The sequence below is a fragment of the Mercenaria mercenaria genome, chromosome 5 (genome assembly GCF_021730395.1).
Source record: "Mercenaria mercenaria strain notata chromosome 5, MADL_Memer_1, whole genome shotgun sequence".
NCBI classification, from domain to species: domain Eukaryota; kingdom Metazoa; phylum Mollusca; class Bivalvia; order Venerida; family Veneridae; genus Mercenaria; species Mercenaria mercenaria.
In genome coordinates this window covers 32,201,066-32,216,091 of record NC_069365.1, presented here as the reverse complement: position 1 = coordinate 32,216,091, position 15,026 = coordinate 32,201,066, and the positions used below count along the sequence as shown (strand labels likewise).

General features: G+C 35.8%; 1 protein-coding gene across 4 annotated transcripts; it reads right to left on the bottom strand.

Moving 5' to 3' along the window:
- Window positions 1-607: 607 nt before the first annotated feature.
- On the bottom strand, window positions 608-13,737 carry LOC123556848 (uncharacterized). 4 transcript variants are annotated; one of them, XM_045347882.2, is made up of 3 exons: window positions 13,587-13,737; window positions 3,392-6,759; window positions 608-3,003 (listed from the first exon to the last, which is right to left on the bottom strand). In XM_045347882.2, the coding sequence occupies exon 2, from the start codon at window positions 6,754-6,756 to the stop codon at window positions 4,597-4,599; it is 2,160 nt and encodes a 719-aa protein (XP_045203817.2). In that variant the 5' UTR covers window positions 6,757-6,759; window positions 13,587-13,737; the 3' UTR covers window positions 608-3,003; window positions 3,392-4,596. The 4 variants fall into 4 exon arrangements, with proteins under 4 accessions (XP_045203817.2, XP_053399084.1, XP_053399083.1 ...); XM_053543109.1 differs by lacking the exon at window positions 13,587-13,737 and adding an exon at window positions 8,813-8,906; XM_053543108.1 differs by lacking the exon at window positions 13,587-13,737 and adding an exon at window positions 8,650-8,770.
- Window positions 13,738-15,026: the final 1,289 nt, after the last annotated feature.

Below are 15,026 nucleotides of genomic sequence, written 5' to 3'. Positions count from 1 at the left end.
TTATCACACGTTAGCTTGTTTTTTTTTCAGCACGTAAATGGGTTTCTATGGTGTTTTGAACTATACGGATATGTGCATGCATCTGTTCTTTGTCTACTTCACACAGTTTTGTGTTTAAGCCGGTCGAAGATTTTGAATTGACGAAGTTATATTGAAGGTAAAAAATGATCATGTCTATGTTTTGCTGTATTGTTTTTTCTAACTTGTGTAGTGTCTTTGACAATGATTGCGAAATAACTGGAAAAGACAATTTTCTTACCCAAGATCACCAAAATCGCTTCATTAGTTTAAACATATTTTAGTGCATACCAGTTTATATAATATTTACATTTCAAATATAAAACTTAACAACAGTATAATTTATGCAAAAGGGCTGGGTAACAAGTTCTCTCAACATTATTACATACCCTCCCCTTAACAAATTTCTTGCTACAAAATGTGTATGCAAAATGTTATAATATTGAAGAGAAAAGAGAGTAGAAAAATTTAGTTAGAGTACAACATACTTTATATCTCGTGTAGTACTGATAGTTTAATTATTGCTTTGTAGATTGCTTCGTTGGTTATGTTGTTGCAACACTAAATCTAGATAAATGTGGACACAAAAGGCACTCTAGTATTTTAATTCTCAAAACGCTTTAATTGTATCCTTGATAAATTTTGAACACTTCTAAACTATCATTTGCTGATAAAAAGGAGTTCCCAAACAAATTTCTATGTTTAAAGGGTGGTAGTCCTTGGTTGACTGAAACATAACTATTCTTTGATTTGTAAAATTAGGACACTAAAAAAGATAGTGCTAACAATCTTCCGTATGGTATCCACAACTACAACTAAAACTGCTCCATTTGATCATATGCTACTGATCCGGTGTCTTAAAGTAACGACCTGACGCGGTGTATGAGATGCTGTTGTTCTAGCCAAAGAGCTATAAAAGTAACTTTAATAAAACAGAAATGAAAATGCATTTTTTTTTACATGCCTTTGTTCTAGCATAGAAACTGAGCTGAAATCGTACTCGGCATAGCAGTGTATTACTATATTTCAAGAAAATAGTTAGCCTTCAGACAAACATTTTCACACAGGATAGTATGTAAATGAAACTGCACCCCGTTGAATTTTACAAAAGTCTCGGAAATGACTCCTTAGCAGATCTTTACAAGTGTCCATTCCGTTCTACAGTGAGTGCTTTTCTTTTTCCCAGATACTTATTTTTCTCCATCTGTCGTCAAAGTTTCTTGCGCTTGATGATAAAATCAAGCAAAGTAGCATCACAATTGCTTACATAGAATATTTTTGAGCAGGCTCTGTGAATGATTCATTTCTCTTTTGGCAAACCGCGGGATGGGGTTGTGCACATGCAAATTTACATGCCTTCCAACGCCTCGATCAGGCTCCCACGTAGTTTTAAAAAATCAGGATACTCTTTGGAAAGATTAATTGCAGCGTTAAAGAAACGGGTTTGTTGTTCCGGTCTTTTCAGTGCCAACCCAAAGGCCTTGACAAAGTCCAAAAGAAACTCATTCGATGGATGCAAGAAACTGTAGTAGTCAATTATAACTTTCACTGCTTCTTTGTATTTTACGGATATCTCTTTGCCATTATCCGTTTCTAAAAGGAGGCAATTTGAAATCAAATAGCTTGTACCGTAAATACCAAACTTAACGCAGTTCTCTTTGTCAAACTTCATTTGTCCTGCTTTCTTCACAGCTTCTAGGTCGTCCAATAATGGAGCAACTAGCTGTCTGAATGTGACGTCAGTACAAAGTAAACCAATGACTCTTGTATCAGTAAACTTTAAAACAGGTGCAATAGGATCCACCCGGACCTTCTCCAAACTCTGTACAGCCAACTTAAGTTCGGAATCAGTGAGATGATCTATCAGGTTATTCTCTGGAACGAAGTATGTGGGAAGGTGCTTATTTTTCAAACACTCCACAATGAAATCGAGGATGTATAGAACACAACTACCTGGATAATCCTTCCAGTAACTGGCAGGTAATATCTCACAACAATGAAGGAAGACGGACTTCAACATATAAGTTGACAGAATGGCTTCTGGTTTTATTGCTTGACAGTAAATTATTTTCAGGAATATGTAACACTGTCTCTGATAATCAGTTACAGCTTCTCGTGCCACTCGTCCTTCTGCAGCAGAAAAAGATATTCTCCATTCAAGTTCTGGATTCGAACCCTTTTTAGAGGGTACGGCAACAACATGACAACCGTCTTCAGTGATTGATTTGACCAAAGTTTCTGATATCCAAGGAGAACCCTGTATTCTAGCAATCCAGTTGTTAGCTACCTCCGGCCAAGGGAAGCATTTTATAGCAACAACTAAGTCAATAGAGGGCTCTATGTCAGGAGCTGAAGTATTTTCGTTTGGTACTACAACCCTTTCAGGAAACATAGTTGTGATCGCTGGACCATGAATTTGAGATTCTTCTGCGTTCCTAATTTTGCGTTCGTTTATATGACTGTCTTGCCGGAACGCATCAATCATCCTAGCCATGTATTTGGTACTACTTAAGTAGTACTTTCCTGTCTTTTTATCAAAAATGAACGCTTCATCATTTTCGTTTACAGCTGGACCCAAACAGATACGAGTATATCCTGGGTGAACATTTCCGTCTTCAAAATACCATTTGGACTGCATAGTATTTGGATTTGGTGATCTTTTTGTTGACACTTCCATATTGTTAGATATCGCTAGAACATCTACATCTGAATGAATTACCAAAGTTGACGGATTTGTTCTCTCTAATGTTACAGGTATCATGAACCCTTCTGCCATACTACCAGTCATTATTAGGCTGATGTCCTTTCCAAAGTCTGGACAGTTTTCCGAACAATTTTCAAATGGCTTTTTGGCATTCTGCCAACCTACTAACCGGGTTGGGAGAAGTGTCTTAATCAAGAATGACAAATGCATGGTCGGTGTGTTAGATACTGCATCCCAATCGTCCTTGTTGAAATTGATGTAAATTGGTCCCGCATCTGCACCTGGGGTGGTTAAAATAAGAGGATCGTTACAATGTGTTTTGACATTTATTTTGAACCAGGAAGTACTACAGATTATGAACATACGAATCTTTAATACAATTCACGCATTCATGTTAAATAAAGTATAACAAGTATTAGAAATCACTTAAGATCCACAAAAATAGAGCAGTAGCATACGGCTCGGGGCATTCTTCTGGCTTGCAAGTTGTGGACCCGAACTTGGTAACTATCAACATTTGATAGGCAGATCGATAAATTAAATTCCATGATCATACTACTGTACTTTTAAAGCCTAACTTATCCAATTGCTCTGTATAACTATAGATTACCAATATTTCTACATATTTTTCTTAACATTAAATGATAAATAAACAAAACAAATTCTTACCGCTGTAGAAAAGGTTTGATATGTAACTCGCCGCAAAAGAAAGTACCGTACCCATATTTAGAAAACTCCTAAGACTACTGGCTAAATTTCTACAATAAAATAAATTCCTTTATGCAATAACCCTGTTTTAAAACTGCATTTTAAAATTTGTTTTCGACGTTTTGATACCGTGCCAGTTCAAATGAAATTTGATATGAATTAAAGTAGTCAGTCGTGTATGTAATAACAGATTTTAGTAGATCTGGAGATCGATAGCAATGCACACTGACAATTTCTTTGTAGGCTACTAGAAATGCATTATTCAACAATAGTTTAGCACACGTCCTTCGCATTTGGCTTGTATAAATACACTGAGAGGTTCAAGTTGTTATTATCAACAGTATCTATTTTTTTTTCTTTTATAGGTCATAGGACAAAATACATTCAATCAACTTTCATTTTTAATCTTGATATTTCTTTTTTAAAACTATTTATTGTTGTTACTTCGCTCTTCTTAGAATAGAATAATAGTGACTTTCAAATGATCTCACGTCAAGACCTGCATACATAAAATGTATAACCTATAGATATATAGGCACGAGACTTCTGACGAAAAGAAGGGGTATAGCACATCGGCGGTTGGTGTTAAATGATACGCTAATATTCACCCGCCTACTCTATGACCAGTGACAAAAATTAGACAGAAACATTTCCACCGTTGTATCAGTGCCACCACTGACAATTACAGTCCGTGACAGGGATTTGTTCATTTTCGTTTTGGGAGATACGAAGTTACTTGTTTCCCCCTCAAAATACAAATGTATATTGCCTGAGCTTGCAAAAATCGACAATTTCCATTTCTTAATGGAATTTTAAATGTTACCCATTTGATGTTTACTCTGCAGTTTTGATTATTTTTCATGGTTGTCCATCTCATTTTAATCCTGACAGACGTCCATTTAATTAAAGCACAAACAGGTCCATATAAGAGATGTATACTTTATTGTCTTTTATAAAATAGTAATATCCGCAAGGTGCCAATGCAATGCAGACAGACTGACAAACATGACGAAAATCCATATTACATAGAGAGTGTAGTACAGACCTCCAGACTAATTCATCCACGCAATTTAAACATGTTCATGTACATGTATTTCATGCCCAAATGGAAATATCTAACATTGTCCACGTACATGTTTCATTTTATTATCATTCTTTGTAAACGTTTATCGACGTCTTATAGCCCGAATTATCAACGTGAATAAAGACGGAAACACTGCAGCAATGAGCATACAAGTGGTTGCAGGCGATATAAATGGAAGATTATGCTTACTCTCTGCACTCATTGTCTTTGCTTCATTGTAAAAGTCAAACGAACTTTCTGTTTTAGTTTCTTTACAATGTTGTTCTAATTTACACAGTGCCTCTGAAACTTGCGATAGACTTTGTTGCTGGAGCGAACAGAGACATTTCACTAAATAGTAGTATGCGAATGATAAGGCGTCACCAAATACAATCCCATGGGCTTGCACATGTTTCCGTAAGTTATCATCTATGATTTCCATTTCTTTTATGGAGTAACTGAACACGATGTTTGTTGTTTCATCGGCTTTGTCCAGGAACTCTTCGATAACACACTTTGCTTCTTCAAACTGGTTTTCCTTCACAAGATATGTGACGTAATCGATCACACAATGTGTGTTTTCATTGTATAATTCTTTAAACAGATCATTGGCTTTTCTCAAATATTTGTCTCGTGCCGAAGTGTCTGTGAAAGTATATGCGCTTGAATGATACAAGGAAGCCAAGTTTCCTCTTAGATCCAAAAATTCCGGGTATACATCCCCAAGGGTGACAACCGCTTCATAGAAATCACATGACTGTGCATGGTCCTCCATTTCAAAGCCAATAGAAGCGATAAAAGATACCAAAGGAGGCACAGAAAATTGCGATGGCTTTAACCATTGGTTGTACAAATGAATCAAGGTTTGAATACCTTCTTGGTGTTTTTGTACTTCAAATTCCTTGTACTGTTCACCCATATGTTCTAACAGATAAAATTGGCATATAGTAACAGCAGTCAGCAGAAATCCATCGTTCACTGCCCTCCGTCTATCTCTATGAGCTGCGAAAGTTTTCATGTCGTCTAAAAGGGGTTGTGCCATCGAGCTAAATGGTACGATCTGACTATGATATGCAAATGACCGACGGTTTGTAAATTCAAGCACCGGAGAAATAGGATTGTCTCGGAGATTCTGAACTTGGAATATTGCCATATCAAGCTCTGCTTCAGAGAGATGATTTATAAGATTGTTCTCTGGCACAAAATAGGTTGGCACGTGCCTTCTTTTCAGGCATTCCAGTAATAAGTCCAGCATGTATAAAATACAGTTACCAGGACGATCTCTCCAGAAGCTGACTGGTAATTTTTCGCAGGCATAGAAGAAGACTGATTTGAAAACATACGAAGACAGAACCGGGTCAGGCTTCATAACTTGATGGCGTAGAATTTTCAGGTAAATGTAACACTGTCTCTGATGATCAGTAACAGCCTCTCGCGCCAATCTTCCTTCCGAAGCCGAGAAAGATATTCTCCACTCTAGGTCGGGATTCTGACTTTTCTTTGGAGGAGTTCCAACGACATGACAACCATCTTCTATTATCGATTCCACCAGACTTGGCTGTAACTGTAACCAAGATGACAACTTTGCTCGTTGTTTCCATTTATCTGCAATAGTCGGCCACGGAGCACATGGTAAGGCCAGTACTATATCGCGTGAAACACCTGCATGTTGATCGAACTTTCCCTTAAATTCAACGAGTTCCTGTTCAGTAACGGACAGTGCAGGACCTTGTATAGAAGTATCTTTATCTGTTTCTAAATGTACTTTCGCGTCTGAATAAGCTCCTTTTATGAAATTCTCTCTGTTTAAAAAATGTTTTCCGCTTTTACTGTCGAAAGTTAATACATCTTTGTTTGTAACTTCGTCAATAAAACAGATTTTTGTATAACCAGGAGCCATATTTTCATTGTAATCAAAGTAACCAGAAAAACCTGATCCAGTACCATGTATTTCTCTTGTTGATATTTTCAAACAATATGATACGCAAAGTAAATCAGTATCTGAGAACACTTCAAACATCGACGAATTGTTAACAATACATTTCGGAATGTTCAAACCTTCGGCCGTACTCCCAGTTGGTATACATGTGTGATCGATCCCGCTAATCAGAGGTATGTTAAAAGGTTTGTGAAACGTATTTTCTTTCTTCCAGCCTACATGACGAACTGGGAGAAGAAGTTGTACAAGGTAGGACAAATGCAATGTCGACAACTCGGATGCATCATCCCAGTCACTGTCTATGAATTTGATGTGGCTCTCCATTTCCTGAAAATATAAAAAAATAGCTCACATTAAAGGCAACTGTATTTTAAATGAAATATATTTGCATTCCATGTGACTTTAAATCTATAAAACGCAAAATGGCGCGCGCAATTAAGTCTATGAAGCATGAAATCCAGCCAAGCAAAATGATAACAGACTCGGTCAAACTGTGTCTGTTTATATGTAATGAAACGTGGATCGCCCCTCACGACCCATATAACCGCCTTTAGTCTTGAACCGGCTTGAGTAGGACTATATTATACATGAAGATTGAATGGATTCCTTGATCCAAAATGACAAGAAAATATAACAATTCGCACGACAGAAATAAACGAATTTAGCAGTGACATATTTAAGAAAAGCTGGTTACCTTTTAAAAGATAATAGGTAAGGGTAGATTTCTCGGAAACACAGAGCACCAAAAACTAAGCCCCAGAGCCACGCATTTACATAGTAGGCCCACAACAAAAAGAAGCTGTAATGGAAAAATATTTCAGACGGGTTGCTTCAAACATCCAACAAGTAAATATTAAATTATGCTAAATATTGATGGAGGGGAAGGAACGGCAAGGGGCGAAATGGGATCGGGGCTGGGGGTGGGGGAGTGGAGAAGGAATCCGAAGGGGAAAGTTGAACAAGGACGACCGAATTCCAAGACGGTACGTGATTGTTTTTCCTACGTGTGTGGGTGCGTCTGTATGCTTGTGAGTCTATAACGCTGTTTTCTTGTGTGTTGCTTGTTCGTTTTTCTATGTTACTTAGTTGATCGTAGTTGTGTGTTTATCTTTGGTACATGAGTGTCTGCGCTATTGTGGTTTACCTTGTAGTGCGACTGTTTTTAAAGAACATTTTAATAATCAGTATTCACCAGGGTTCGAATTTAGCCAGATATTCTACTTGCATTTTTTCGCAAGTGGTATTTTTTTTAACTTGCTAAATGAAAAAACAACTTGCATTTTCCGCGACTTGTCACTTTATTACAACATTAACACAAACATCCACGTGACGAGTCAAGCCAATCGTATCTGCGCTATGTAAATAGTAACTTATTATAGATTACCAAAAAACCCACCGGATGCGGTAAACGTCATCAAAATTAGCGCAGGTACTTGTCAGCAGTTGAAAAGACATGCGCACGGGACGTATCGAGTGTAAACTTCCGTTTACGACGAAAGATGAAAGAGTGCTCCGAAATTCGTTCTGCAAATGACAATGCGCTGCAATGACCGCGAGTTGTTAAAGAAAGAACAGTGTAAGATCGAGACGACCGTTAGAAATGCACATTATTCGGCCAAAAATTTTCACTCGCAAAAAAATGCTGGTGTCTGAAATCTCACCTCGCAGTTTGAAATTTGCACTCGCATTTCGCGAGTATGCGAGCTTAAATTCGAACCCTGTTCACGTCTCAGAAGCGTTTTACTTGCCAAATAAACATCATCTATAATCATCTATAGGCGGTTCGAGATAGGTTGTTGCCTAATTAAACGTTTTACTAGATGTAATTCTGCTCTTTTTACTACGGGGATGTGGTGTGTGGCACCGTTCGTTTGAATAAGCAGAGATCAACTAGTGGCGAAATCATATTTTCATACTAACAGGGATACAATTTGTTTATAAAATTTAATATAATTGAAGATGCTGTATAACTTTTTTATGATATTTTATTTAAATGTAAAGTGCTATACACCACATAAATATAACAAGCTACACGACAAATAGCATAATTATTGTCATGTCTATTAAGTACTTCTGGCAATATTCCCACTTGCGTGACGGGACGAATCAATGGCGGCCAACAGTTATCGATTTTAATGTAGTCGGCATTTAAGCTTTATATTTACGATAAATCAGCTATATATCATTTCACGTTTTCACTATCTACAAGCAAATTACCCAGTAGCGTTCCACTTATCATGACACGTACTCCTGTACATAATCCAAGGGGCGTGACAGTAACGGTAGACAGACAGACAGACACACAGATATTTTACACACGCGCACACAAACACGCATACGCACACCCAGAAAAAATGGATATTTAACTGCACAAACTCACAATGTAAATCCGCCTTAATTCGATCAGAAACTGTAAACGGATGACTAAATCTCCGACATGTTTAAACAGAACTACGAATATACGAAAAAGTAAGTTTACATATACAAGGGGGGTATTCGATCTACTCCTTACCACCGAAACAAAATGGCGGCCAAAACTGAAAATGTGAGTTTTTCTTACTTTTTTTCTTTTTCAAGGATATCTAGACAATAACACATGTCTATCAACCTCCTCCACTGTTTTCTCTATCAACCGCTACCTTTCACTTTGGAAACAGTGCTGTAATTTGTCTGGAATGCTGGTCATGAGATTCGAATCGATGGAAAATCCTCCGTTAAACACGGGATAAGGAATAGTGCGATTAGCAAAAATGGTCTTTTTTCCTAATATACCGCAGGTTGTAAGCTATTTTTCTGATTGGAAGGAATATTTCCACATACTTATCTAATACTGTTCATTTTGTGCAGATCACAGTTCGTATTTTCAAAAAAAACACAATTTTTGTCCGATGGTAAGGAACAGTGTGCGAAAATCAGAGGATAAGGTGCAGTGCAATTTTTTCAAACGGATTTTACAGTTTTCTTTCATCGTTTCTGAGATAACCAGTTTACATTTCTCTACCATGTAATAATTGAAGGGGTCGGATTGAGGAGTAGAACAGTAACATATCCCCGAATGAACATATTACCAGACAAGATATGTCAGTAGGTAAGCACACTTGACTTTTTCAGTGATTGTCGATTAAACAAAACTGTTGTTCTGTTCTACGTGGTGTCTTATATCACTTTTGACCTAGATATTTGGCCAATCAAACATTTTATAGGAACTTTATTTGGCCATTCAAATATAAATAGGTCGGGAGCAAATGTACACGAAATTTTCCATTGGTTAATATACAAAGCAACCAATTTCCTCTTCAGAAGATATATATACTACAAAAGTTTGATTTCTACTTCAGAAGCTTTTCACGAAATATAAACAACAACGATTCTTCTGGAAAATTACAAATCGGTTAGGTCTTTGGTAGACTTTTATGATTATTCATGACGGCCAAGAAACCGTTGCTTTTTATTTCACAATCTCATTTGCATATTTAAAGTGAAACTCTGATCATCTTACTGTAATTCGTGTAGTATAATACTAGTAGCAATTTTCAGTTGCTGTGCATTCCATGTGTAAAATGAATGATATTTCCGCAAAGTATTTGGTTGTCGTGCTTTTGAAATTATAAACCAGGCATTCTGGACAGGACATGCTCTATTCTGTATGCTAAAAAACATACGATATCCAATCTCACTTGAAAGACTTCCAAGTAGGATGTCTCGTTATCAGCCTGCATGAAAAAAGTGAAAAATGTAAACATTTTCATAACATGGCTATAAATATGGGGACTGGGATTCAGTCTTCATTTAAAAATGCAAAAGGAATTATTCACCCAAAATCACTAGTGAGGCGCATGTGTATGTTACTGTTTACTATCTTATTCACAATCAATAGAAGGGTAATTCGTCTCCTGTCATATAGCACTAAGCTTGTTTGATTTTTATACCGAATCTTTGACTGTTACCTTTGTCTGTTAGTACTTTATGAAGCTTCAAACTACCGTAAACATACATACGCTACTGTCGCCAGCTCATTTTTATGTTTAATGAACGTTCTTGTAGTTAAAATTCATCAGTAGTCAATGAAATCACATATTTTTATGAAGTAACATAGGATAGTTATTTTATAATCAAACATAGATACAAATTTTTCCTGAATCCTTTGGTATCAGTCATCATTTAAAATAATGCCAAAGAATATGATAATGTTTTTGCCGTTTCTGGGTGGAATAAACATTCACACATGTCTGTTTGTAAATTATTAACTATTATGCTTGTCATTCATGCTGTTAATTCGGGTTACATTTTATACCATATCAGCGTGGAAAACCTTACCCAAAAGCGTTTATAAACAGATTGATACATCCGTTACCGTATTGTAGAAATATCAAATTTAATTTAATTCATTTTTTAATGCTCTTAAAGGACGAAGTTCATTGTTATATCTGATAGCTGATTACCCTTTAGGCAACAAATATCTATCAATGAATATTCTTTATGAGCATCAAAGAAGGAAATGATACATACGTGTATCGATACATACGTTACTGAAATATTTAAAACTAACTCACTACGTCAGCATACATCAACAGTGACGCAGGGTTTCATGTTTACAAGCTTTTTAGGTCGCCAACTTTTAATTTTGATAACCTTATATCACGTACACATTGTAAACAAATTCAGTTTTGAGAATTGTATGCTATAGATTGATAAGAGAATAATATCACACCGTAATAATTTTCATATCTAATATTTTTTAAATATAGAATATGTTTATTATTTTCAATTAAAATCATTACATGTATATTAATGTATATAAAAGTAAAGATACAGTGTTTACGAGTTGTACATACGTATCCAATAGTAACGTATGTATAATTTCAAATAAAAAAACATTTCTTTTTTTGGTGGCATTCGTATGTAGGTATACAATTATTTGAATATCATGCTCGGAATATAATTACAGGATATGAATAGATAGGAAAGTATTTTCGTATTATGTTCAAACCGGGTGCCATTATTTATCCCCAAAGTTGATTTGACAATGTAACTCAAGTTCCATTTGATCTGTAATTCATTTACATCAATACTAATGCTTCGATTCAGTCGTACAGGATGGATTTTATATCCTTTCGTAGAATTTTGACGATTACATAACGCATATTCTTACTTTTGTACAGCAGGAGGTTACATGCCAGTGTAATTGTGCAGTAACGTATGTATTTGCTTTGAAAAAAAAAAGCTATTTGTTGTCGCGATATTGATTCTTCTTTTCTGCAATTCACATGATATGCATAACTGCCTTGATAGTGATTAAACATCTTAAAACATTTCCTTTATTATAGTTTTGGACCAATATACTAGAAATTTAGGACGTACATAAATTTCAGGGCAGTATCATAGATGACTGAATTCAATGAGAATACACTATTGCCCATAAACAGTAATACAAAATTTAATGTGATCGAAACATATTCAAAGGGCATATAAAAGATTTTATTAAATTAACGAAAAGTGGTATCGGTAAATACATTGTATATGCATAAATTTACTTAACTGGTACATACGTTACCTTGAGCATACTCATCGATTTGTGTTATGTATGATGAAAATATGTATAGAATGTTCTCAAAGTTGTTAGAATGACTGTAAATATTCCAGGACTTTTCTTCAGACAAAACTATTGTTTGTATTACGTTTAAATTACATAGAAAAAAAGAAAAAAACTGCTTTAGTTCACTCTGAATGTTTAAATAACATTTTGATTTCAATTCATCTTGTTAGTTTGATATATGAAGCCGGAAAAAAATAAATGCAGTTTGTATAATGAGTATGTAGCTAAAATGCTGGTATATTTTCAGCTATTCTACTAAACATACCGACACAGTCAACCGCGCAACTGTTCCCGAAAACAGTTTGTTTTTTAAACCTGGTGTAGTTACGTATGTATTTTGAAAACCCTCAAGGAAAAAAGTGGTGATGTTTTTTAATGTATCATAACTTTCTTCAGAGAAAATGTTCATGGTTGTTTTTTGTTTTTTGTGTGTTTAATCTAGGTATGTTTTATTTTGGAAATGAAAACACCTCACTTGTATACCTCAAAATTATTTTTTTTCAGACTTTTTACGACTATATACGCCTTATTAGTAATTTTGGGTGAATTACTTCCCAAAAAAGCTTTTAAAATGTTTGAAATATTATATACCATTAGGAGAAATTTTTTTAGATCTGGAAAATAAGGTGTAGTCCTTTTCATAAAAGATGTCAGCAGTAGTGTTTTCAAATCATAATTAGTAAGATTAGATTCGTTTATTTATAAAGCTTATGGAACTAGATGTGTTGATAAACGTATTTTATGATACTGCTTTCAACCCTGAAATTAACATGTATGCTTTAACACATAGTGGGAACTCCAAAAACATTAGAAGCATAAGCACCACTTGTCAAAACACAAATGTAAAAGCACATAGCGTAACCCTCCTATACCAGAAAGAAATTTACAGAGCAAGGGATACTATATTAAATACTTGCTAAACTTTGGCTTTCAGTACATCACGTGTCTGATAGACAGGCGGATACCTTTTAAATCTCACTACATTGAGCAAGAGATAGTTATAAATGATACCAAAATATTATTTTAACAGAATTTACTTGATTATCTCTGAAAAGAGCGAAGGAAAAAGTCGCTTGAAGAATTGTGAACTGCACCTTATCCTCTTATTTTCGTACACTGTTCCTTACCATCAGACAAAAAACTGTGTAATTTAAAATTACGACTTTTAATCGGCTCCAGGACTAACCATGAAGGAAATATATATTGATATTTTACTTCTAATAAAAAAATAGCTCACAGCTGTTTGAATAATTAGGAAAAAAGACCATTTTTTGCTAATCGCACTATTCCTTATCTCGTGTTTAACGGAGGATTTTCCATCGATTCAAATCCCATGACCAGCATTCCAGACAAATTACAGCACCGTTTCCGAAGTTAAAGGTACTGATATATAGAGAAAACAGTGGAGCAGGTTGATAGCCATGTGTAATGGTCTAGAAATCCTTCAAAAAGATAAAAAGTAAGAAAAACTCACATTTTCAGTTTTGGCCGCCATTTTGTTTCGGGGGTAAAGAGTAGATCGAATACCCCCCTTGATATAGATGAAAGTATAACATACCTTTGACAATAACTGTTATGCATAACTGGGTGAAAATATCCATATTAAACTCTAAAGACTATATGCTAAATTGGGAGTATATCGAAGCGGAACGATATATAGGCTGATCGATACGTCGCCTGGAAATACTAAATGTACCGAATATCAAAGGGAGCACAGACATGATAGTTTGTGCACAGAATAAAAGATTTACATACCCTTATTTACATCAATAGGCATACAACATTTCATAAAAAGTCAAATGAGTGTGTGAAATGAAAAAGATCGGGTAAACGATATTTTGGTATGTCTTTAAAGGTGTTTAATCACGTTTTGGTTAATTATTGTATTTGCTTGATATTTTACACTTATCTGTGTTTACGAAGTGATTGTTTGATTTTTACTTGGGGAACTTTTATGCTCCCAACCCTCCACCCCTTCGCAGAAGGAGGGTTATATTGTTTTGCAGAGGTCGGTCGGTCGGTATGTAGACCAATCCGTTTCCAGATGATAACTCAAGAACGCTTGGGCCAAGGATCATGAAAGTTGATGGGGAGGTTGGTCATCACAAGCAAATAATCCCTATTGATTTTGAGATCAGTATGTCAAAGGTCAATGTCACAGTGACTCTGAACAGTTAAACGGTTTCCGGATGTTAACTCAAGAACGCTTGGGCTTAGGATTATGAAAGTTGATAGGGAGGTTGGTCATGACCAGCAGATGATCCCTATTGATTTTTGAGATCAGTAGGTAAAAAAATCAAGGCCACAGTGACCCGAAACATATAAACAGTTTCCGGATGATAACTCTGTGTTTACGAAGTGATTGTTCGATTTTTAACCCACACCCCATCGAAGAAGGAGTGTTATATTGTTTTGCAGAGGTCGGTCGGTCAGTCGGTGTGTAGATCAATCCGTTTTCAGATAATAACTCAAGAATACTTGGGCCAAGATTATGAAAGTTGATAGGGAGGTTGGTCATCACCAGCAGATGGTCCCTATTGATTTTGAGATCGGTAGGTCAAAGGTCAAGGTAACAGTGGCCCGGAACAGTTACGGGCCTAGGATACCGAAACTTGATACTGGTCATGACCAGTAGATGACCCCTATAGATTTTGAGGACAGTAAGCCAAAGGCCAAGGCCACCTTGACCCCGAACAGTTAAACCCTAGCCTAGCGTCAAACGGTATGGGGGCACGTTGAAAAAGAAACCAACGAAAAACAGGCAAATACGGACGTCGTCAAGGATGTACTTAAAAATACTTGGTAACGTGTTAGAATCGACGTTATTTATATCTCATTTAGTGATTTGCTCATCAATAAAATCATTGTTTGTCGTTCAGATAGCTCTATATCACAAAGGCTGCGTCTTCGTGATACCGTATAATTCCTTCGCATCTGAACTCCAAACGATGATTTTATTTAACGACAAAGCACTGGATGAGATATATTATTTCTTAAA

Coding starts and splice junctions, on each gene's coding strand:
- LOC123556848 (XM_045347882.2), bottom strand. CDS start 6,756: ATGGAGAGCCACATCAAATTCATAGACAGTGACTGGGATGATGCATCC.